We start from the raw sequence: 23,558 nt of genomic DNA, 5'->3' as shown, positions 1-23,558 counted from the left end.
TGCCCATCTTTGGCTCCACTGATGAGGTGGCATCACCCGGAGTCCCGGACGTAGCCCTGTGTGAGTGCTGAGCAGTCAGCGCTGAAGACAGGAGAAGTGATCCAGCATCCCAGCAGGAGAAAGGTGGGAAGCTGCCAGCGGTTCCTGCCAGCACTGAGGGTGGAAGAGAGGGAAAGGCCATGAAGTCTTGGGGCTCACCTGGAAAAACAATATATTTCCCATGTGGTACAGTGCAAAAATGTACAGTGCGGCTGCTTCAGCTGTCTGGGGACATGGTGTATCATGATCCCCTCATTTGCAGTCTGAAAAAAGGGACAGTCAGGAATTAACAGGCAGAAAACATATTTGTTTTCCTATTTGAGAGGTAGGAGAGAGAATAAAAGCCTGGAAGCAGAAGGCAGGACTGGGCATAGAGGGTCTTGGGGAAGGGTGCGGGACACAGACATGGCAGATCTGTCCAGACAAGGAGGCAGTGAGAGATGTTGGTTGTTGTACCATAACTTTTAAATTAATCTTAAGGAAAACCAAAAGATTATGCAAGCCAAATACTCTCCCTTTGGAAAAAGACAGAAAGCATGGAATCACTCAGGAAGTGCATCACTCCTGGGGACCTTCTCTAAACAAAATAAAATAAAAAATTACGATGGTGACGGTAATAATAATAATAATAATAGTAATGAAGAACTATTGTATACAACCCCCACCTTCCCTCCAAGCAGCTAAAAAGGTGTGGGAGGATGCAGAGGGAAGGATGGGGCTGGAGTTGGTGGGGCGACCCAGGAGAAGAACAGTCGGAGCCCATTGGTACCAGAGCTGCACAGACATTTATTGAACACAAACAACGACAAACACAGCCAGCTCACAGAGCTTCCTGAGCTATCGTCCAAAGGTTTTGCCCATGGGGATTGCCAAAAGAGTGCTTTCAAAGGCCCCTGGGGGTGTGAATCCCACAGAGCTGAGTTCTTCCCACTTCCAGTTGCTCGTTAGTTAAAAAAAAAGGAGCATTTGTGTATGTGTGTGTGTGTGTATGTGTGATTCTCTTAATTTAATATGAAAAAGGGCTTGTCTGGACCATGCCATGTTCAAAGAGAGAAGCCTGGGAGTGAACCTGTGGTTCCCGCGTGCGTTCCGCTTCCCAAATAACACAGGGTGAAAACTACACCCGTACCCTGAGGGCAGGGATGTGAGGTGGCAAAGGTGAGCCAGGACAAGCAAGAGGGAGCACCAAAGGAAGAAGGGTGAGAAAAGTAACTCATCTGAAGCACGCACAACTCTGGTTGGCATCACATATGTCCATAGGCTACAGAAAGTACCGCCAATGTCAACTCAAACGTGTAAGTAGCTACGCTAGACTGACACTAGAGACCCTGTCATCTCCGGAAGTCTCACCAGTGAGAAAAAAAACACCCCTCTCCCCCCTCCCTTATCCCCAAAAAGCAGATGAAGTATTAACACTGTACGCTGAAAACAAGGACCATAACCAAAGAGTTTGGGAGCAGCCTTGGGAGCACAGCAAGGAGCTTGTAAAGAACCATTCCAGTGCGTGCATATGCGCATGTGTGTTTATATATATATATATATATTCATTAGTAAAGAAAAGAGTATCTGTGGAGGCAAAGGGAAGACGGTAAATGTACAGGCAGTACAGGCTGGGTGGAGTGCCGGTGGCTGGAGAGGGTCAGGTGGTGCGGAGTGGAGGATGGTGGGTGGAAATTAGAGTGCGCCCATTCCAGTGACCTCAGACGTCAGCCTAGAATAGACAGGGGCAGAGAGAGGGGTGGGGGGGAGACAAAAAACAAGCGCTTAATCACCGGAGCAGAAAAGAAAACGAAGACCCTGTGGGGCAGTGCTCCTCCTCTTGCCTACGCCCTGCTTAGACGGGGTGGGCAGAGCATCTCTGGGTGGCTTGGGGTCCTCCGTGGAGGGCACGGGGGGCTGGAGCATAGAGTCAGCATAATGGCTGGCTGCCTCTCCTCACAGCTGCCAGGTAGTGCCCGTTACCATCACCGTGTTGTAGCAGAGATGTCACCCACCAGAGGCAGGAGACAACTCAGTGCACGGCTTCTCTTCTAGAAGCGTCTCTCCCACGGGGGACAGGCGGCTGTGCCATCTCCCCCTGCTGCTTCATTTTGCTCTGGTTTTGGAAACTGTGGGAGAGGCTGAGCCCCATCCTGCCCCCCGTCAGGTCATCTCTGCAGAGGTGGCAGCTCAGCCAGCCCTTCCCAGCAACGAAGAGCCGCTTGGTTTTCTTTTCTTTCACTTGTCTCAGGAGGTGGAGGGGGGATTGGCAAGGAGCTGGGATTGGAAAGCCGCTCAGCCATGCCTGTGAGGGGCTGGCCGCATCCCTCACCTAAGGAGGTGGAGAGGTGCCATGGGCATGGGCAGCGGGACAGCAGGGCGGGATGGGATGATGGGGGTCTATTGCGGGTCGGGGCTGAGGTGGGTTGGGTGCAAGGAGGAGAAAGCACATACAGACCTCACCGGTACTCCCAGCCCACACCCCAACAAATGTCAGAGTCGCTGCCAACAGCCCCCCGTCCTCGGGACCCTGCCAGCAGCCTCCTGCAGCTGCACACATCCGATGTGTTGGCACAGCATCAATCCTGCCCGTAGCGGAGGACACACAGAGGTGGACAGGCTTGCTTGTGTGGCTGTGCCAGGTGGGTGCAAAGCCAGTAAAAGGTCCTGTATCCCTTTAAACTCTCTATCCATGAGTCCATACACACAGGCAAACAGGTCTGAGTGGAGACAGTTCACTGCCAGCATGGAGCTAGTCCCCAACTTGTCTCTCCAGCTACACCTCCCCTGCATGCTCCCCTCTCAGTCCCTTGCCGGACCCCTGGTCCCCCTCAGCATGGGCTGCATCTCCCCCTAGCCTGTGGCAGTTTTGGGAACCCTTGGCCACTGTGAAGTCCTGCTGCGCCAAGCTTTTCATGATGAAAAGGAAGCAATCAGGCCGTTCCCATGTCTTGTGCTTATTGGACTGATTACTTTCACTGGATGGAGGTCTGGAAGCACGTGGAAGAGGCAGCAAGCGACGCTGGGATCCCAGCCAGCAGGTCCCAAGTGATGCCTCCCTGCCACCGTCTCAGCTCCATCCCTGTCCCCGTCTCCTGCCTCATCCACAGAGAAAGACGGCGGTGATTTTGCCCTACCCGTGAGCAAAATCCAGGAGCGAGGGTGGCAGGCGGGCAGGTGACTGGCACAACCCGCCAGCGGTGAAGCAGCTCCCAGTCCCCAGCCAAAGCGCCGGCTGGAGGGAGATGTCCCGGTGGTGACGTCTGGTCTCCACTCAGAGCTCTCAGCAAGACACCAACTGTCCCAGCCGGCCTTGCGAAGCCCCTCCTGGCCCATGGTGCCAGGAGTGAGGGCTGCTCCCACCAGGCCAGCAGGATGGGATTGGCCGTGGCAGGAGGTGGCGGAGGTCTGCGGGGGGTCTCACCTGGCGTTGATGAGGTACTGCGCAAGGCTGATGTTTGCAGGGGTTCCTGTGATGGTAATTTGGCGCTCCGATGACCCTTCCGTGGCGTTGGCGATTTTAATCTGCGCTCCCGACATCTGCCGAATTTCATTGATTTTGGTCCCTTGGCGTCCGATTATGCAGCCTATTAGCTAGGAAAAAAAGCACGGAGGGAACGTCTGAGAAGCGGCAGCTCTGACCGTCTCCAGCGGGATGCGTGCACAACTGCACGGCCCTGGGACGCGTGTGACCTTAGTGCTCATGAAAACAGGAGAGGGACAGCCCGGGGGTGAATCCCACCTTCACACGAGCATAGTCCTCCCAGGACTCATCCAGCAGCCTGCCCTGCTCTGCTCCTTGTGGGGGCAAAACCTCCAGTATCCACACATCATGCCCAGCATCTCAGAGGGCTTCAAGGAGGGCTCATTTCAGTAATAATAATTTTTGTGGTCTAATAAATCGTCAGTGTTTTGCAAGTTACTTATCCTTTTGCCAGTTACAGCAAACCCAAATGTGGTTTGGACATGTTACTAGAAGGAAACAAGCCCTCTGCCTTCGCTGGGGACAGCCCAACCTCAGGAGCCCCCTCCCACATTCCTTCTACCCCACTGGGATGCCCTCGGTGCCTCTGTTGCCCCCTCTAGCTCTTTCAGTGCAATCCAATGGTTCACTGGCATGCTCAGGAGAGCACCATGTGGCTGTGGCACCCGCAGAAGAGGTGACTCCTACTTAAAAACACATCTTTCACGCTCTTGTGAAAAAATCAGAGCCAGATGGAGGTTTGAATATCTGCAAATATCCATCCCTTGAATTTCCTCAATGGACCTCAATGGCTTGAATTTCCTCAATGGTCTTTGTTTTCACTGATTTGTGCACCACATGGTGGTTCCCTTGACACAGAGCAAGATATCCATATTGGCCAACACAGGCATGAGGTGTTTCTGCATCCCCTTTTGGACATCTGAGCTCTTTTCTAAGGTTGCGCCTGGGCATTTTATAAGTGGGATGTTCATCTTGGCAGCTGCTGGATTTCTGCCATGGCAGAAGTGGAGACGACTACTCCTCCAAATGTTCACTGCAGCACAACTCCAAGCTATACCACTAAAACACACCAGGAGACCCTTAAAGAAAATCACACCTGTCCTCTGCTTCCTGAGAAGGTGGCAGTGTTTAAAAGCCTTCAAAACAACAGGAGGAAGAGGTAGGAAGGAATTTTTCAAGATGCAGGTGATGACATTTAATGCTGCTCAGGTCTGCTGAGAGCCGAATCTCTGGCGAGTGAATGCTCTGAGTGCTCCTGGGTTCTGGGAGGTCCCCTGGCATCCCTTCCTCCCCTTTTGCAAGGGGTCTCTTGATATTTGTGAAGATTGGTACGGTCCTCCAGGCTCCACGGACACGGCTGTTGGAACCTCTGGAGTGCTTGCAGAGCTCCCTGCAGTCTCCTGGAGAGGGGTCCTTGCTGGACGGACAGATGCAGACTGGTGATTAATCTCCCACAGACTCCTCTGGAGATTTGCTCCATGGTGGTTGGCCCTGGGGTGAAGCCTCTCTGAGGGTTTCAGCTGGCAGATGCTCAGAAGTTGTTGCACTGCCACGTCTCTTGGGCGGAAGGAGGTCCTGGCAGAGGTGCCAGGCAGCTGCAGCCGGGCTTGCTGCCTTCCCCTCGTGCTGCTGGGTGTTGGTGAACAGCAGGAAGAGGTAGCAACAGCTGCCAGACCCCATCCAGAGGTTCCTGATGAGGACGGGGTGAAGGTGCTTGCTGGTGATGGAGATGGGGACAGAGGCTGGCTGTCATCCCCCTGCTTGCCCTTCTCCTGATTTGAGCGCAGATTGGTTCTTAATCCATAGAAACCGGTGGGCCAGTCCAGAAGCAAGTGAGACACATGAATCCAGGGGCTGGCTGTGTTGTGCTCTCCATCCCACCTCCTTCCACTGGAGCATCCCCAAGCACCCTGCCCAGCATGACTCCAGCCTTGTCCCACCAAATATCCCAGTCCAACACCCACAACGCCTCCATCTGTTAAGACTCCAAAGCTGCCTGTCACCAGCACTAAGATGAGACACACCGTCCTTCACACACTTGTGTGGCACTTTGTGGCATGAGAAACGTTATTTACTTACCTCCTCTTCACCACCCCCCCAGCCCACTAACTACCCTTGAGCTGAAACATCATGTCAGACGTGCCAGTGCCTGATTAAGCAATTAAGAGTTTAATCAGGGCTGGCATGGGAGCTCTCTCCCTTTCCCAGTGCTGTCAACTGGGCATGTTTCATGAGCACTGAGTTCACTTGGAAAGGGAAATAGAGCATTAAGGATTGTACCTAGGGAAGCTACCGATGGGGTAAAGTCAAGTGGGCACTTTATGCTGCAGGTTGATCCCCAACGGACTGCACATGGATAAGGGAACATGGTGAAGGGGCACCTCTAAATATATTTAACAAAGCCATATGGCTGCAGCTTATACTTATATATATACACACACATATACATATACGTGTCTACACACACGCACACACAGACATGCCAAGGAAGCACTTGGATCTACTTACATCATTGGGAATGGTGAGTTCATGAGTACTGGCCGGGGGACTGGCATCCAAACCTGGGCATATGCAAGGAGACATGGTTATTATAGCTTGCAGAGGCAGCACGATGGAGCTCCACTGCTTTCCCACAACAGTCAACACTGCAAAGGCTGCGTCCTGCTCCGGGGTGGGAGAGGAAGGGGATCACACACTCTGGGACAAGGAGGGGGAAGATGGTTGCTACCTGACTCTGCTGGAGCTGGGTGTCACCTTCCCTGCATCCCTTGAGCTGCCCCATGAGTGCCTCGCTTCCCACCCTTCATCCTCCCACTGGGAATGGCTTCAGAGGAGGGTGCAAGGTTCCAGCATCACCAAAGAGAGGTGGGAAAAACACCTTTCCACACAGCAGCAGAGAGCATGCTGGCTAGGACACTCACCAGCCCAGCAGGAATGCTGTCCATGCACCCTCCAGCCCTCTCTGGATGCAGCAGCACTGAGCTGCTTTGGTATGACAGCAGCTTGGTGTCCCAAAACCGGTTTCCCCAGGGAATCCGGCAGCACTGGCACAAGTCCTTTGCAAGTTAAAGCCCCACAGACTCACCCTAAATTTAAGACAGACTGCTAAGACATGCAACCTAGCTGGACTCAGGACCAGCTGTCCCTCTTATTCCCAAGGGAAAGCAAGATAAACAGTATGGAGATTCAGATCCTGCTTCCCTACAAAATTACGCGCCGAAGAGCAAAGGCAGAGGCGTGCTTCCTCCCAGCCTCTCCTGGATCAGGGAGAGTTCTCTCCTCCATGGTGGAAATGGCTGGAGCCAGCAGGATACCCTGTGTGTGCAGCTCCAGAGGTAAGAGGACACCATGCCATAGCGCTCCTAGGCCAGGTCAAAGCCTGCCTCTCCCATGATTTTCCATATTAAATCACCTCAGTGCCGAAGTAGGGATGTCCTATGCCAAATCTGCAAGAAAGCAGCTGTCTGGTGGCTGATGGGAATTCATAGTAACTGGAAAAAAAACCCCTTATCCTTATGATATAGACCACTGATAAAGGATTTTTAGAGCACAGGAGACTGTCAGGTCTGTATCTGTGGAAAGGGGAGTAAGTAGGTGCAGAATAAAGAGAATAAGGAGACTGGAAATGCAGGGCTGCTGCAAAAGAAGACAGCAGCAGCTCCAAATTCCTCACATATTTCCATCGAGGGCTGCAGCACTGAGGAAGAGGAGCTCCAGGTAACTTGGATGTGCTCATGCATGATGTTAGGCTGTTAGGAAGTGAGGGTTGGGAGGCCCTGGCACAGGTTGTCTACAGAAGCTGTGGCTGCCCCATCCCTGGAAGTGTTCAAGGCCAGGCTGGACTGGGCTTGGAGCAACCTGGGCTAGTGGGGGTTGGCAGGAGGTTGGAATGAGATGGGCTTTAAGGTTCCTTCCAACCCAAACAATTCCATGATTCTACGAGTCTGAGTCCTGCGCTCTCCTGAATGCAGCTTCCCAGACGCACCTCCCTTGCAGGAGGTCTCCTCACCACATTTTTCACTTGGGAGCACGGAGAGGAGAGGAGATGTTAGAACTGGGGATGCAAATCCTCGGCTAGGCAGCCCTCTGCTGTCCTTCACCCCTGCCAGGGGTACTAATGCCAAACCCTGCACAAAACAGATCCTGCCCAGCTCTTACACCACAGGCAATGCTCAACGCTGACTTTACAGCACACATTTCACCAGCCCTGGACTGTCTTGCACACTGAGCTTCCTCACAGTTCAGGCAAGGTGGACTGCACCTAACACAGACATGCCCCTCAGAGGAGGGTGTCCCAGCCTCTCAGTCATGCATTACAAGGCTCAGCTCAGTAGCAGCCTGGGTATGGCAGAAAATGTCTTCTGAAGGGAGCAGAGCACTGGGGATGGGCTCAGAGCAGCACTGAGGCATCCAGGGTTCTTTGGGAATACGAGCTAAGCTCCTCAGACTCGCAGGTGGCATCTCCTGTCCCGTGCTCAGATGCCATGGGTGCTGCTGAAAGCCCTTGGGACACAAGGTGCCATGGTACTGCACCATCCCTGCATCACAGAGCCATCAAGGAATGGCTTCCCCATTATCTGGAGACTGGTTTATTTTAGCACTCCAGATTCTCCCTCTCTGATATGCACAAGCAGTCCCTGAGGCTGTAATGAAGGTGTCAGGGCAGGATTAGTGCCTTGGGTGACTGCAAAGGGCAAAGAGGACATGCAGAAAACATGGCTGCGCAGGTCAGCATCATGAAATCTCTACTTCTACAGTCTTGTGGGGTCTATCTACTTGGGCTACATTTGCTTTCATAGTTAGGTGACATCCCCAGACTTCTGAGGCATGCATGGGATGGCTGTGTGGCCCAGGCATGCCCAGGGAGGTCTGGTTCATACTGCCTGTGAACCTCCAGGTCTCAGGATAACTCCTCTAAGCAATGGCAGGTAAGAAAAGACAAATCCATTCCGCACATACGGATGAATGTGGGACATCTGCCGTCAAAATTTCTCCAAGGCTGCAGCCATGCTCTGGCTCCTCAGGGTCCTGTCCCACTAAAATTGCAACTCACCCTGAATGGCTTGGAGATGGCTAAAGCTGCATGTCATTGCTGTTCCCACCGGCATTTTTCTGCTGTTTCTGAGCAAAGTTTAGGCAAAATTAAATGAAGGAATAAGGGTGATGACTCTGATATCCTCCTGTTACGCAGATGGCATTGAGGGAGAACTCACTGTGGATGAGGGGTAGTGGAGGGGCAGCACCGACCTCTGCTCTCTGATGACCAGCGACAGGACCTGAGGGAACGGCTGGAGCTGTGTCAGAGGAGGTTTAGGCTGGATATTGGGAAAAGGTTCTTCCCCCAGAGAGTGGTCAGGCACTGGAACAGGCTCCCCAGGGCAGTGGTCATGGCTCCAAACCTGACAGAGCTCAAGAAGTGTTTAGACAACACTTTCAGGCACATAGTGGGATTCTTGGGGCTGTCCTGCACAGGGCCAGGAGTTGGACTTGATGATCCTTGTGGGTCCCTCCAACTCAGGATGTTCTGTGATTCTATGGCAGTTATACACAAATATCACAAAACCAGGCAATAAAGTCCAGGCACTTTTCTTTTGACATGCTGTACAAAGAAGAACAGTGCTGCCTGGCCTCTCCCTGCCCACCAAGAAAACCTGCTGTCTTCTCCACAAATACCATGATTCCTCTCAGAGCACAACAATGGCATGGTCCTATAATGGAATATATATATTTCAATCAAAGCTTGCTTATTTCCCTCTAGCTTTGTGTTTTACCTGATGACTGGCCCATCAGATTTTGAGCTTCTTCGGAGGAATGTAAGGGCAGCTTTTCTCCTGAAGAGCAAAGAAGAAACAGGTTTAATGCTTTTGCCTTCAAGGAGATAAGCAATGTCACTTCATCTAGGAAGCTCAAAATATGATGAACATATTGTCAGAAAAGGCATTTCCAACCGGTACTTTAAGTATCTCCATCCCCTGTGCTCTATCTGCTTCCCAGGTCACTGTGAACATGCCAGCCTTGAGGACAAGGCTCAGGGCTGGCTGTGCTCCTGTCAATGCAGCCACAACTCCTTCCCGTTGTGGGAGTGCCATCCTGCCTGGCTCAGCACCGCTCCCCACACACACCGAGGCAGCATCCCCGGCCGGCACCGAGCCACTCCCCCCGGGAAAGCAGGGATGTCCCACCGGGGTCTGGATCAGCGTGTGGCAGGGGATGCTGCCGCCTCCTCCTCCATGAAGGGAAGGACCCTAATGGTGGTCATCACTTCTGCTGGGAAAGCCAGCAAAGCTGGGAGTGAGTCCAGGCATGCATGGCAAAGGGCTGAGAGCTCGCCCTTGAGGACCCCCAAAATATCCATCTCTAGTTAGCCTTTCCCCGTGGACATTGCAACATTTTACTTGCCCTGCTCATTTCCATTAAATAGCATGAGTTTAGAAAGAGAGAGAAACTCTACAGGTAAGAGAAGGATATCTTGAAAGGGCGTGTGGGTACGTACCAGGGAAAGCGGGGGTGGTCTGTCCAAGGGGAGTAAAGGGGGTTTGCTGCATAGCCAACTGGTGGAGCTTGGTCAACTGCTGAGGGGTAGGAGGGACATTAGAGCTAAGAAGGTTATTGTCATAGAGTACAAGAAGTCACACCGAAAAGCAAGAACAAAATTATAACGGAAGGGGGGGAAAAAAAAGGAAAACAAACAAAAATTAATGAAAAAAAACCAACCAAAAACCAAAGCAGGAAGCCATGGTGAGACATGGCAAAAACATTAGCAGAAGGACTTGGCCTGGGTATAGTGCAATAAAGTCCAAATCTTTGGCAGAAGTGCTTGGTCAGGGTCTGAAGTACGATACCAGAAAGAAGCCCATTCTTAGTTTCAGCTCCTCCGCCTTGGCACAGGGCCAGCTGGTGGGCATCACAACCAGCACCCAGAGACCCTCTTTGTGTCACCAGAGCCGCACTGTCACCGCTTGTCCCCACAGCACATGTTCTTGTGCTGTGCCTCCGATGGTAAGTGCCTCTGGGAGATGGATAAACTGCGTTTCTAAATGTCAGCTCATTAGGAACACGGGGAATTATGGGCTTCAGCCACAACCAGTAGGTATTTCAGATCCTTGTATCCCTTGTTGTGCTGGATAGGTTTTGGTGCCCGGTCGGGAAGTGGTTGCATAGAGAGGTGTTTGTTTGGAATACATTTTGTGCTCGGTTTCACTGCTCCAAATCAAAAAAAAAAAAAAAAAAAAAACCACAACAAAAAAAAACCCAAAAAACCAACCAAAAAAAGAATAAAAGAAAAAAAAAAAACCAAACCAAACTGGGCTGAAGTCTGGCAGGGAGCAGGAGGGAGGCTCTTTATCACCTCCCACTTTTCACAGGTGCTGGGGGGTTGCCAGTACCACATCATCCCCCCAACTCAAACCACTTGTTGTGCCCATTATCACTGGCAATGGAGAGGCAGGAGTTATAATTTCAAGGTTTCGGGGGTCAACAAGGCTCCAACTCCTCCTTGCTCCTGCAGCATGGCTGGGGACAGAGGGTGGGGAGGTCTGGCTGGCAGCAGTGAGGGGGAAATGCTGGGAAGAGCTGACTCGAGAGACTGCACACACTGGGGGGAGGCTGGAGGGAGGCAGTGGGAAGGGGTGAAACACCTGCAAATGCTCAGAGAGGTACCCAGGGGATCTCTGTTCTCTCTGCAGAGGCATGAAGAATTCCAGCCTCCACCAGCTCAAGTGAGAGGTCTCACCACTCCACGAAAAGAGGTGCTTGCACATTCCTCCCCGTGCTTCTTTTGGCTTTACTTGGCTTATTTTAGCCAAAAGTGTGATATGGTGGGTTCCTGCCAAAACACAGCTGTCTCCAGATAGGACTGAGTGCACCACTGCTCCTGCAGTGAGCGGGGACATCAGCATCCACTGCTTTTTAACTTCAGAACTATCCTGTTTCCTAGAGGTGCACCCTGATTCTGGAATTCCTCATGACACCTGGTCCCTGGACACTGGCGGGACTCTGAATGAAACCTCTTTGCCCTTTGGGCTTCAACCATGCCCTGGTGCAGGGGTCCTGCTTTGCCCAATGGGGGAAACATCAAAATCCTTTCTAGTACTGATCTAGTAGACTTTTCAGACATAGTTTGGATAGTGGTATTTAGCCAGCTTCCATAATCAGAACAATAAATAAGCCTGTGAGAGGAGAACATGGCTGCGCCCAGGTGTCACAGTGAAAGCTGCTATGTCCATCTCTTCCAGCTCATCTTCCATGGTCAAGGGAGGGGATTCTTCTCCTCTATTCTGGTGAGACTGTACCTGGGGTGCTGGATCCAGCTCTGGGGTCCCCAGCACAGCAAGGACATGGATCTGTTGGAGTGAGTCCACAGGAGGCCACGGATTTGCTCTGAGGGCTGGAGCCTCTCTGCTCTGGAGACAGGCTGGGAGAGCTGGGGGTGTTCAGCCTGGAGAAGAAAAGGCTTCAGGGAGAACTTAGAGCCTCTTCCAGTGCCTAAAGGGGCTCCAAGAGAGCTGGAGAGGGACTTGGGACAAGGGCCTGGAGTGACAGGACAAGGCAGAATGGCTTCCCACTGACAGAGGGCAGGGTTAGACAGGATATTATTTCAGAAGGAATTCTTCCCTGTGAGGGCAGTGAGGCCCTGGCACAGGTTGCCCAGGGAAGCTGTGGCTGCCTCATCACTGGAAGTCTTCAAGGCCACATTGGACAGGACCTGCAGCAATCTGGTCTAGTGAAAGGTGTCCCTGCCCATGGCAGGGGGTTGGAATGAGATGAGTTTTAAGGGCCCTTCCAACCCAAACCCTTCTGTGACTCTAGGATCCCACAACTTTTGGGAAGGCAGGCAGCTACACTTCACATCCCAAACTGCCTACAAGTACTCAGGCAATGTTGAAGCTCTTCATGAGCCTAAGCTGCCTCTGTCCTGAGGTTTTTTTTCCAGGGGAGAAAATCAAGGCAGGAACATGCATGTGGCATTCAAAATTCTTCCTGCTTTGCCAGGGGCACCCACTAAACACAGACACCTAGAATGTGTTTAAAATGCCCTAAAATCCCATTCAAGACTGGATTCTGCACTGAGCATTGTTTAAAATGGCCAATCACTATGAGAGCACTATAAGAGTAAGGAGGGAGTGCATGGCCCCTGTACCAACAATTCTTCCCAGGTCTCAGTAAATCTGCCGGGAGTGGGGCAGAGCTCAGCCAGCAAATATATTAAATGTATTTTAATCCTGACAATCAGAGGAATATAGTAAGAAGGAAAAGACTAAGTTGTCAGCACTACTTGCAAAGAAAAACTGGGATAAACACTATAATGACCTACCCTAAATACGCAGGTTATTTCTTGCTTCTGGAGCAAAAGCAAACAGTACATAATTAAGAATATTTCTTATCAACCATCACAGCAGGCTATTCAGAGTACACACATACTGGTGTCACATGGAAAGCCAAAGCCTGGATTCCACTAATTCCAGTGAAATCACTTCTCCTAAGGCGAAAACCCAGCCTACAGCTCCTAAAGGTTCCCATGTGGAGAGGGCATTCGTGATATCAACCAGCCTTGCCACCTTCTCAGGTATGGAAAAAGCAATTCTGTGATTTAATACCCAATGCACCCATTGGAAAGAGGAACACCAAGCTACATCATACCCTTCCCATGGCTGGGATGGCTGGAGAAGGCTTTCCACCCATCACCACATCCTCAGCCCCACTGCAGACCCCTGACTCACAGCAAGAAGGACCCCTGCAATGGAACTCGACAGGTATTTTATCCCCTCGAAAGCACATTTAGAAAGTCCCAGCATTTTCCAAGAGCTGTGACCACCCCAGAAGCCAAGCAGCTGCCTGATGCTGGCAAGGAGCTGCTGGCATCACAGTGCTTCACTGCTTTCCATATAGAAATCCTTTAAACAGACTCATTTTCTAATTCTGTTGGTGATTTCAGGCGCAGACAGTCCAGCTGATGATCCCTACGTGTCCCCCCACAAACGTGTTGCGTCCCCCTGACCTGCCACAGGACTGGGAGCCCAAGGGATCTGAGTATCAGGAAACCCCAAGTCAGACTGGTGCCTGCCCCTGCACCAAGGAGCCTGAGATAGAGGGGGGACTGTCCCCACAATGTCCCTGCCCTGGGTGACAGCTGCCGAAACCCACTGAGACAGCCATCAAACCCAGGGTGACCACATCAGTCTGGGGTCCTGCTCCTTTGGGGAGGCACAGAGCCCTCAGCAAGGTGAGATGCAGCACCCTCTCCGTCTCTCTGGGAGATGCAGAGGCTCCCAATTTCTGGGAGGCCCCCCCCACCCTTCCCCTCCCTGAAAGGCATGTCCCCCTGCCCTGGCCTCAAGCATGAACCTCCTGGAGCTCTGGCTTCTCCCCACTCCACCAAGGCACTCAGCAACTAAATACACCCTTGGCTTACCAACATTTTAACGACAAGGGGGAAATAGAGGGGAAATTATTATTTTTTCCTCTTTTTTTTTTTTTGCTTGTTTTGATCATTTTGAGGCACAAAATGCATAGAGTATGTTTTTTCTCAAAATGAAGGGATAGCACTGAACAACGGAAACAATTTAGCATCAGGCCAAGTCCTCGGAAGTAATAAAGTTTAGTGCTAAGAGGTTAAAAGGCTACTTGAGGTATTACAGATACTACAAACGGCCAGTTACTTTGAAAATACGTTATTAATATTATTGGCTAATATTAATATTATGTGAATTAACAGTAGCATGCAGGTGACAGAAAAGGGTATAAGAAAAATTAGGGTAAAACTCACATCCGGGTGTGGAATAGCGTATTGTCCCTGAATTGTATAGGCCTGCAAAGGAAAAAAAAAGATGTTACTAGGGCTGGTAGGACATGGTGAGAGAACTCCATCCCTCTGCCAGGACCCCCTCTGCCACATAAGATTCCCCAGGGCAGCAAATCCTTGGGTCAGGAGGGAGATGTACACCCCTGATGCCACCCGGCACAATTCTGAGCTACCTGACTTCAAGGGCTTGGGCTCACTTTGGCTTTTTCAAAAGGAAATAAGCAGCTCTTTAAAGGTGCCAGTATTGCATGGAGCAGGAATCTCAGGTTGTGACTGGTCTTTGCCGTACAAAAAATAAGGATTAGTGGCAGTGGGGTTGGAACTGGACGATCTTTAATGTCCCTTCCAACCCAAACCATTCTGTGATTCAATGATAACCAGAATTAACTGCGTGGCAGGTGCACAGTGACATCACCGCTGCCCTTCACACCTTAGTGTGATCCTAGAAAGCAAGCCAGTGACGTGAGCCTCTCCGTATTTTCAGGTGCACAACTCCCAGTGGATGCCTAATATCCACCCAGTATGTTCCAGTGCTCTGCTGGGATATTGGAAAGGCATTGAGGTGAGGGCTCAGGGCTAGGCCGCCTGCACTGCGATGCCTTTCACCAGCCATAATTGATAAATCCATGCAGATATCTGCCAGGCAAGTGGCTTTGTGTGTTTTTCCCATCCTTTGTAGCAATCCTTTCTCCACTTTTTTTCGGAAATAACCCAAAGATAAGCACAGATCTGGGTGAAGAGCTAGATACTAGAGAGCCCAATATTTAGGACTTAACCAGCTAGCAAAACATATCTCACTGGTTGACACATTATTCAGATGGTTCTGAAAGAAATGACAAAAGAAATGGACAACACTTTGAAAAGGGAGAGTAAAGACTGCCAAGAAAAAAAGAAAAAAAAAAAAAACCCTTGGAACCTCCTGCAAATTTGCCACATTCTTTGCAAACAGCAAAGTGCCTTGTGTGAGGAAAACCCCCAAAATCATGAAGGAGGAAAACAGAAATGGCTGTCCCAGTGCCCACTGACATCTTGGCATGATAGGGATATGGCAGAGGCTTCACCGAAGAGTTGCCTGTCCTGGTGGTGCAATTTGGTCATTGTTTTTTGAATAGAAAAACTGAGTGAAAAAAGGTAATTAAGGGCAGGAAGATGTCTCGGACAGATGCAACTCAACTCTGATGTTGCCCATGGATGATGGGGCTGGTCCCTTTGGCAGCTGCCATCAGCTGCTGCATCCCTCAGCCTGCTGAGCTCCTGAAGGCTTATCCCACCCCAAGCACCTGTCACCACTGTCACTGGCTGTCCTCTGCCCACCCACCCCGTGCCACCCCTTGGGCAGAGCCAAAGGGCTCCCAGCCTTGGGAAGAGCTCTCATTTCAGAGATGGTTGCTTCTTCCTGTGACATCACTTCTGTCCAAGACACCAACCATTCACCAGCAGGAGAAATGCTACCTCCATCTTACTCTCCCTTTTGAGAAGATAGTTCACCAAGCAGCTGGACTCAAAGCTCTTTTCCAGGATGGCTGCTCAGACTGAGTGAAACACTCCTGATCCTGGCAATTACTAATTCAGCCTAAAATAGCCTGTGCTTTGGGCTTTGCTCCCATCCTTAGTTTGTCCTTCTATTTATTATGGTTGGGGAGAAATGAAGTAACTCATTTGGAGCTGCTCTGGGTGGCATCAGCTGTGGTTTCATGGTGCTGGCTCTACCTGGCTGCTGGAGCTCTTGGGAAGGTACATCTCCTGCTAGATCTGAGGCACCACAGCATGGTGGCATCTACAGGCAGGTCCTCAGTCACCATGTGAGATGACGAGATGAGGTGGAAAAAGCAATGGTGCAAGTTCCCTGTTTAGAAACAGCTGTCTGCTCAAAACTGCTCTTGTTTCTGCTGATTTTCGTTTGCAGAATAACCTCCAGCTCCCATGGCACATCCGTGCCACAGTTATCCTGCAAAGGCAAAATGTCCCCAAGGGTGGCTACAAATAGCACGTCGCGTCTGCAAGGCTGCAGTGTCACCGAGGGCAATGCAATGCAAGCTCTCCTGTAGGGGGGAAGCAGGACCCCAAACTGGCTGAGCATCCTGAGGAATGGGGACATGACTCTTCCACAGAGGCTGCCTGGAGCAGAGGTTCAGCACAGCCCTGCAGGAGCTGGGATAAACCCTTCCTATCTTGGATCCATTACAGCTACACAAAGATATTTTTAATTGGGCTGGAGATGCCAGAAAACAGTCACGGCCTCTTGTTCAATGATGCTTTTCTAATTTTCTCCTTCTTAACCACTGACAAATACGGAATTTGGGTCTAGTGAAGCAAATTCCAGGCTTTTCATTGTGTGTGAGCACCCAGCAGAGCTAACACCTATCTCTCTGGGCTGGCCCCTTCCTTCTCCTCAGCCTCCAGCGTCCATTAGAGGAGGTAAGCCATCGGCTCTACCAAGAGCTTTCAGTCCAGCTGCCGTGGCACACAACGGATGGGATGACACCATGCAAGTCAGAAGGCAAGAAACCTGAGTGCACTAACGGGCAGCGGCTGGTGCTGCAGTAAAAGGCTGAGGTTGGCAGTGGAGGCTGCAAGCGGGTCGGCTCTTACCTGACCACCTGCAAAAATGACAGGGGTGGAGGCGGGCTTTGGGCGGTAGGGAATGGTGGCACCTTTTGGTGGGGACTAGGAAAAGGGATAAGGAGAGGGAGAGAGAACATTAGAACAGCTTTCCTGAAACGGCGGCAAAAAGAGCGTTAGAAAGCACCTAATGGAGCGCGGCCCCCGGGGCCACCGGCAGCAACACCCGCACCAGTAACACCGCGTTTCTGGACAGGAGGACACAAGGAAAAGCAGCATTTCATGGACAATGAGGACAACCTGGGGTACGGGAGATCCCCTGCCACGGCACGGGCTCCTAAATCGCTTCCTGGACCTCTGCTGCCTCCCTCACCTTTGCTCTGCTCTGCGCAAACCCCGTCACCTGGTCCAGACTCCTGGAACCCTCCTCTCAAAACCCTGAGGAGGCCCTCAAGCAGCAGAATGGAGAGGTACAGCCCATCTGAGCGACCCAGCACACTGCTCAACCTCTTTGACCGCCCTCATCTTCCTCACCAGCAGGTCAGGGTCACCTTCAGGAGTTGGTTTGGTCCACGGCCATCCCAGCTGGGACGCAGATGGCTGTGCAGTGGATGCTGCGAGGCACTGTCATTGTGGTCACATGAGAAGTGTCACTGCCATGGCAAGGGGTTGGAACTAGGAGGTCTTTAAGGTCCCTTCCAACCCAAACCATTCCATGATTCCATGACTCTCTGATCTTGTTCCTGGCTGCTGTGGCCTGTCCGGTCCCTGCGTAGGTCGGAGTAGAGCTGTAGTGAGTCATCCCATGGTGCGGTGCACGGGAGCTGCTCACCCAAGTTCTCTGTGTTGGTTTTCACTTGAACATAACTAACAGGCCGCAGAAAACAGGGAGGTTTTTAGGAATCAGGAGAGATTTCAGCTCCCCTGCTTCTACCCAAAATTAAATGACCCACTGACTGCTATATAAGGAAAAGCAACATAAATTACATGATCTCATGGAAAATTTTGCTTTTTTTCTGTACATTCTTCTAGACATCTACTTGAAGGCAAACAGCATATCTAAATCCTCCTGCTAAGCACCTGCCTGTGGGAAAGCTGCATGATCAAAGCACATCTCTATCATCCCAAGCCTCTTTGTTCTTCTATTGCGTTACAAATCTTGGAGAGGATAAGTCAGGATTATCTATATAAGACTGAAAAGTGATAAGGAGCATCTCTGAACTGTTAAAGTCAGGGAATTCCCAGATTTCAGACTGCAAGAAAACTCCGTGGGTTTTTCCCCTTCTAATTGCTGAGCCATACAGAGGAGCAGCACCTCTTGCTTTGTGAGAAGAGCATCCAGGAAACACTTTATAACACACCTGCAAGCATCACCTCAGGCTCATCTCTGCTGCAGTCCATGACCCAGAGTCATCATGTGCTTAAACTTCCTCTAGCAGCAGTGTAGCTGCCTGAGCATCACAGCCAGCCATGATGGGAAATGTGGCTCCTGGCTATTCCTCCTGAACTGTGCTGCTGCCAAGCTGAAGGTGCTTTAATTTGGATTTGCTTTGCCTCCACCAAGCCTTGCCATCCCCATCTGAAGCTTTTCCATTGGGAGATGTGCTCCTCTCTACCACAAAAGGGCTGTGCAGCCAGGCAGAGGGGCCTGACATTGGTCCCTGCTTTGTCTGTCTCTGGGAGGCACCAGGAGCAGAGGGTGTCAACATCCTGTGTCCCGAGGGCTTTCCTCCTGGAGCTTCTCCAATCTGAGATGGCAGGTGTGGATATGGGACCTGTGGCTGTGGTAATCTCCAGCAATAAGCCAATGGTATAGCAGCGTCCTTCCATGGCAGAGATCTCCAAGCTCTGCTTGTCAGCATTTATCCCTGAAAATGGCACCTTGGACATACATCCATGTGCACTACAGTCCCTGCTCTCCACCAGCCTTCCTCACTACATTCCCACTGTGCCTCACTGGAGCTCAGCTTTGTGTTCCCAGCTCCCCCAGCACAAGGGATGCACTGGCCTACTCCTCCTCCTCCTCCTCCTCATGACTATTGTCCTTGTGGGGCACTGTGACCCCTGTGCAGAGGAGAGACCAGGTGCTTGGAGGAGGGGCTGCTGCCCCCATCTCCTTCCCATGGCACCCTGGATGCTGCTGGGACACCAGGTTAGGCTGTCCCAGCCCACCTGGCACCCCTCTCTCCTCAAGCCACCCTCTGCTCCAGCACAAACCATCTCCTTTGGGGCACCCGACCAGGCAGGCTTCCAGTGTGAGACTCTAGAAACAACAGACAATGGTGGGAAAAAAACGCTGGGTGGGTTTCCAACAGAGGTACCAGGAAATGAGAGTGGTCCAACAACGCGTGGTGAAGGGGACGAGAGACACGCTCCACAGCTCCCAGTGCTGTTGTGGTGCCAGCTGGGATTTTTTTCCTTATGTACTTTACCCCCTTTGTTACAGACTGTACCTCCAGCATCACCACACAGATCTGTTTGACACACTGGATAATTGCGTCAGGTGTCCCCGAGATTGTCACTGCCCGCTCCGTGGAGTTGGGCAGCATGTCCCCCGCCACTTGAACCTGAGCACCTGTTGACTGGAGACAGAAAGAGAGAAAGGACAAATCCCACAGTTGAACACCTTCCCTTGCAGCCAGCTCCAGCTCTGATGCCACGCGCCTCCCGAGAGCCGCACTGCCCCGCACATGGCATCCCATGGGATCCTGCTCCTACATCAGCAAGACTACCCCGGGAAGCAATGTGATGCATGATGCAGCATAAGGATCCCCTTTTCCAAGGCAGCTCCCCCTTGGTCACGGATCAGCTCCGAGGAGCTGCGGTGACATGCAATAACGAAGTGGCTTCGTTCAAGTCTGACTTACCTCTCTGATCTCCTTGATCTTAGAGCCTCCCTTGCCAATCAGCGAGCCACACTGACTCGCTGGCACGACCAGTCTCAGTGTCACTGGAGGTTTGCTGGTAGCGGTGCTGTTGCTCATGGAGTTGGTTATGTCCTTGGGAAGGAAGAGTGCAGCACATGAGCCCTTGGTACCCGACCAGATGCCAACCCAAGTGCCCTGGGCTAGAGAGGAGGGGTCATGTCCCCCAGACGTGGCTGGTCTCTGTCTGCAGCTGCATCACTACACCTCCGTGCAGTTAATTAACTGTGGGACCTCCAGGACAGTTCACTGAATCACAGAATCATGGAATCATTAAGGTTGGAAAAACCCTCTAAGATCATCGAGTCCAACCGTTAACCCAGCACTGCCAAGTCCACCAGTCATCCGTGCCCCCAGGTGCCACATCCACACACCTTTTGAACACTTTCAGGGATGGTGACTCCACCACTGCCCTGGGCAGCCTGTTCCAATGCCTGACCACCCTTCCAGTGAAGAATTTCCCAAATATCCAATCTAAACCTTGCCTGGTGCAACTTGAGGCCATTTCCTCTGGTCCCATCACTTGTTACATGGGAAAAGAGACCAACCCCTCCCTGGTTACACCCTCCTGTCAGGAAGTTGTAGAGAGCAAGAAGGTCCCCCTGAGCCTCCTTTTCTGCAGGATGAGCCCTCCCCAGCTCCCTCAGCTGCTCCTCATCAGACTTGTGCTCAGTTCTTGCCTAGTCAGAGATGTCTGGAAGGTTCTGTGCTGAGGCCAGGTCCCAGTTAAGCAAGTCCAAACAGGCACATATGGGCTGGAGGTCCCCAGGCCCATCTGCACTGCTGTCCCCAGCTGTGGGATGGCTCACATTTCTCACCTCCTCGAATTTGTAGGCGATCATGGCAAAAGCCTTGAATATGGCATCGGTGGGGCCAGTGATGGTCACAATCCGCTCAGGACAGTTTCCCTCCGAGATGTTGATCCTTGCCCCACTCTGGAGAGAGAAGAGCAGTCCTGGAATAGCCACAGCCAAGCACTCGGGTCGGGTCCTCTCTCAGCCTGATTGTCCTGGTTGTCACGTGTCCCAGCCTATCCCATCTAACCTTCCAATCTCCCACCCCTCATCTGCAATGATTCCAGCACTGTCTTATTCCAGCCCTCAGAAAGAGTTTCCAGTTTTTTACTGTAATGGAAACCCATGGGACTGAAGCAAGACCAGCTCATGGAGTCATTGCTTGTGAAAAGAAGAGTGCTGCTCACTGCCCTCACTCCTCCTAGGAGCTGCAGACACAAAGACTTTGGACAAACTCAAAGCATCTTACGAGTGACTTAATTTCAATATTTCATTAAGAGCAAATTCTTGGCTCTGGAAAATTCCCTTTTAATTGTGATAGAAGTTTATTTGAGTGTGGAGGGAGGAAGCTGGTCCAAAGAGCTCTAGGGACAGCTGGCTTGCTTGTTCTGACCCTGGGAGTTACTGCACGAATTGCACAGGGCAATGTACAGCTCTGGCCACTCTGCTCTCCCTTCCTCCTACACATCAGTCACAGAGCAGGTCACTCACCTCCTCACGCATCTTCTTCACAGTCTCTCCTTTCTGGAATAGGAGTGAAAAACAGGCGATTACTGAAAATCCAAGACTTTCCACCTTCAAAACAACCCTTCCAAACATGCATCTCCCTAAAACACGGCAACACGTAGCCAAAAGCATGGGCAGCTCAGTGATGCCTGGCCCTGCATCCCCACATGATGGACAGCTGAAGAGATTAGTGTGTAAGTCATCAAAGATATATATAAGATATATATATATATACACAGATTCACAACTGTGAATATTCCCAGAGTTGGGCAGGCTGATGGAAAAATAAGGCACAAGCATATAGGGAAAATATGTTTATGCTGCAAATCTTTGCCACCATAAACCTTCCTTTTAAAACCATCCCAAAAAAAACCCTAATCCTATATAGCCAGGACTTTCCAAACCACCATGACAAGCACCAGAGAGCAGAGCACCTCGTGAAGCTTTTCTGCACAAGGTAAATGGAGTCCTGTGGCCTCCATTTAAATTATATTTTAAATGGGTCTATGTGACATTTGTATTATCTGTTAATAAAGCTGTTTGATTAAAACATCTGAGCAACATGACTGCAAACTCCCAGTCATCACCCCTGGGAAACAGCTGGGAACAGCACTGGGGAAGTCTGGTGGTTGGTGGGGTTTTTAGGGGAATGGTCTTTGATCCCTGTGTGGGTGTCTCCTAAATTCTGGCTCAGAAATGCAGCAACCAGCTCATGCACCCCAGACTTTTCAGGACATCACAGGGAAGAGGTGACTGGCATCTACCACATCACAGGTACAGGCAACAGCATTAATGCTGCATTAAAAGACATCCTTACCTTCCCAATGATGCTTCCGACTTCCTACACAAAAAAAGCATCAGAAACAAAGGAATTGACATTAGAAAATGTGATGACAGTCTGGCCCACCCTCATAATGAAGTAAAGACCTGGTGGACACCATCCCCAGCAGAAGAACGGGGTGGGGGGCAGGTATGAGAGGGACCAGGAGCACCATGCCACCCTCTCCATCAGCAGGAGGACAGCTATTCCCAGGGCTGGGATGCTCTGCGGGGCTGGACTTGGGCACAGGCGGAGGTGGGAGAGGGATCTGTGAGGAAACCCCGTCTCTGGGAGCCCCTTACCTTGCCGTGCATCAGCAGTCGGATGGTGAGGGTGACATTCAGGCCACCTTCGGAGACCTTGGACTCCATTTCCTACCAGGGGATGGGAGACGTGCAATAGCTGGGAGGGCAGCCCTGGCACAGAGACAGCACCACGGCCGTATCACCTGGGCACAGAGAGGGGAAAAGTTTGCTCTTAAAACAGGCAGGTTCCTCAGCTTGGGATGGACACTGCAGAAGCAGCAGAGCATGGGAGCAAAGACTCCGGTGTCCCAGGTGGCACGGCCAAAAAGCAACTGCGGATGAAGGACCAGGGCATTGGATGAGCAGCCTGGCCAAACACCAGTGGCTGAACTGGGACTTTAAAAGACACACAGCACCTACCTAGCAAACCAAAATTCACCATTTCCAGCATGAATGGGTGCTCAGAAAACCAAAAGCCAGTTTTTAAGTAGCCAGGAACTATCCATCTCACTCCAGGAGCACAGAACGGGGAGGAATGGAACTGGCATCCCGATTGCCACACACCCTGACCTGTGAGCTCCCCAGCTGAGCATTGTGTGGACCACACCACTTCCAGCCATTCATATTACATGTATCTAATGAAACCATGTTCCTTTCTTTTTCTATTGTCTCCCTCTTTCCTCCTCTGCCCTCTAGGGGGGCCACCTATGTTTTGAAGGCAAAGGGGAAAAAAAAAAATCACCGAATGGTAACAAATCCTTCATCTTTCATTCCTGATGGCTCTTTAGGAGTATCTCTGCACAAGGGCGTGGCATATGAAATGTCCCTGCAGCCCAGTGCATGGGGAGAGCAGTCCCATCCCAGAGGGAGGTGCCAGCATCCTTCTACTTGCAACACTGAGAGATACGGAGCAATTCTCCCTTGTGGTATTTAATCTCTCAATCTGTATCAGATGGGAGATTTTTCATCCTTCTTACAAGCATCTGGCATTCCCCTTTGCTCAGACAGGGACTTACATGATCAAAAAAATGGGAGATAAACCAGTTCTCAAGTATTGCTTTAATGCAAGTCGGGATGAATAAACAACAGCAATGCACAAACCATGGCTGGGAGACTGGTTTGATGTAAAACCTCTTTCTAGAGGTTATTATGAAACCTAAAATGGATAAAACCATGTGGTTTGC

General features: G+C 51.2%; 1 protein-coding gene across 14 annotated transcripts in view; it reads right to left on the bottom strand.

Moving 5' to 3' along the window:
* The window catches only part of PCBP3 (poly(rC) binding protein 3), a 44,306-nt gene that overhangs the window by 5,522 nt on the left and 15,226 nt on the right, over positions 1-23,558 (bottom strand). For 2 of the 14 annotated variants that reach the window (XM_039381377.1, XM_039381376.1), the window contains 12 exons: positions 22,432-22,577; positions 22,127-22,150; positions 21,295-21,327; positions 20,608-20,724; positions 19,733-19,864; positions 19,319-19,447; positions 16,827-16,970; positions 14,268-14,309; positions 9,996-10,074; positions 9,274-9,333; positions 6,011-6,063; positions 3,443-3,612 (listed from right to left, as the gene is read on the bottom strand). In XM_039381377.1, coding sequence (XP_039237311.1) covers positions 3,443-3,612; positions 6,011-6,063; positions 9,274-9,333; positions 9,996-10,074; positions 14,268-14,309; positions 16,827-16,970; positions 19,319-19,447; positions 19,733-19,864; positions 20,608-20,724; positions 21,295-21,327; positions 22,127-22,150; positions 22,432-22,500 — 1,052 coding nt within the window. In that variant the 5' untranslated portion in view covers positions 22,501-22,577. Of the gene's footprint in view, positions 1-805; positions 1,751-3,442; positions 3,613-6,010; positions 6,064-9,273; positions 9,334-9,995; positions 10,075-14,267; positions 14,310-16,826; positions 16,971-19,318; positions 19,448-19,732; positions 19,865-20,607; positions 20,725-21,294; positions 21,328-22,126; positions 22,151-22,431; positions 22,578-23,558 lie in introns of those variants that run through there. The other 12 variants (XM_039381378.1, XM_039381379.1, XM_039381383.1 and 9 more) reach the window with 12 other exon arrangements.

The sequence above is a fragment of the Pipra filicauda genome, unplaced genomic scaffold, assembly GCF_003945595.2.
Source record: "Pipra filicauda isolate LSUMZ 115617 unplaced genomic scaffold, ASM394559v2 scaffold21_size4447388_pilon, whole genome shotgun sequence".
Classification (NCBI taxonomy): Eukaryota; Metazoa; Chordata; class Aves; order Passeriformes; family Pipridae; genus Pipra; species Pipra filicauda.
The sequence above is the reverse complement of the archived record's forward strand: the minus strand, read 5'-3'. Positions and strand labels throughout refer to the sequence as shown.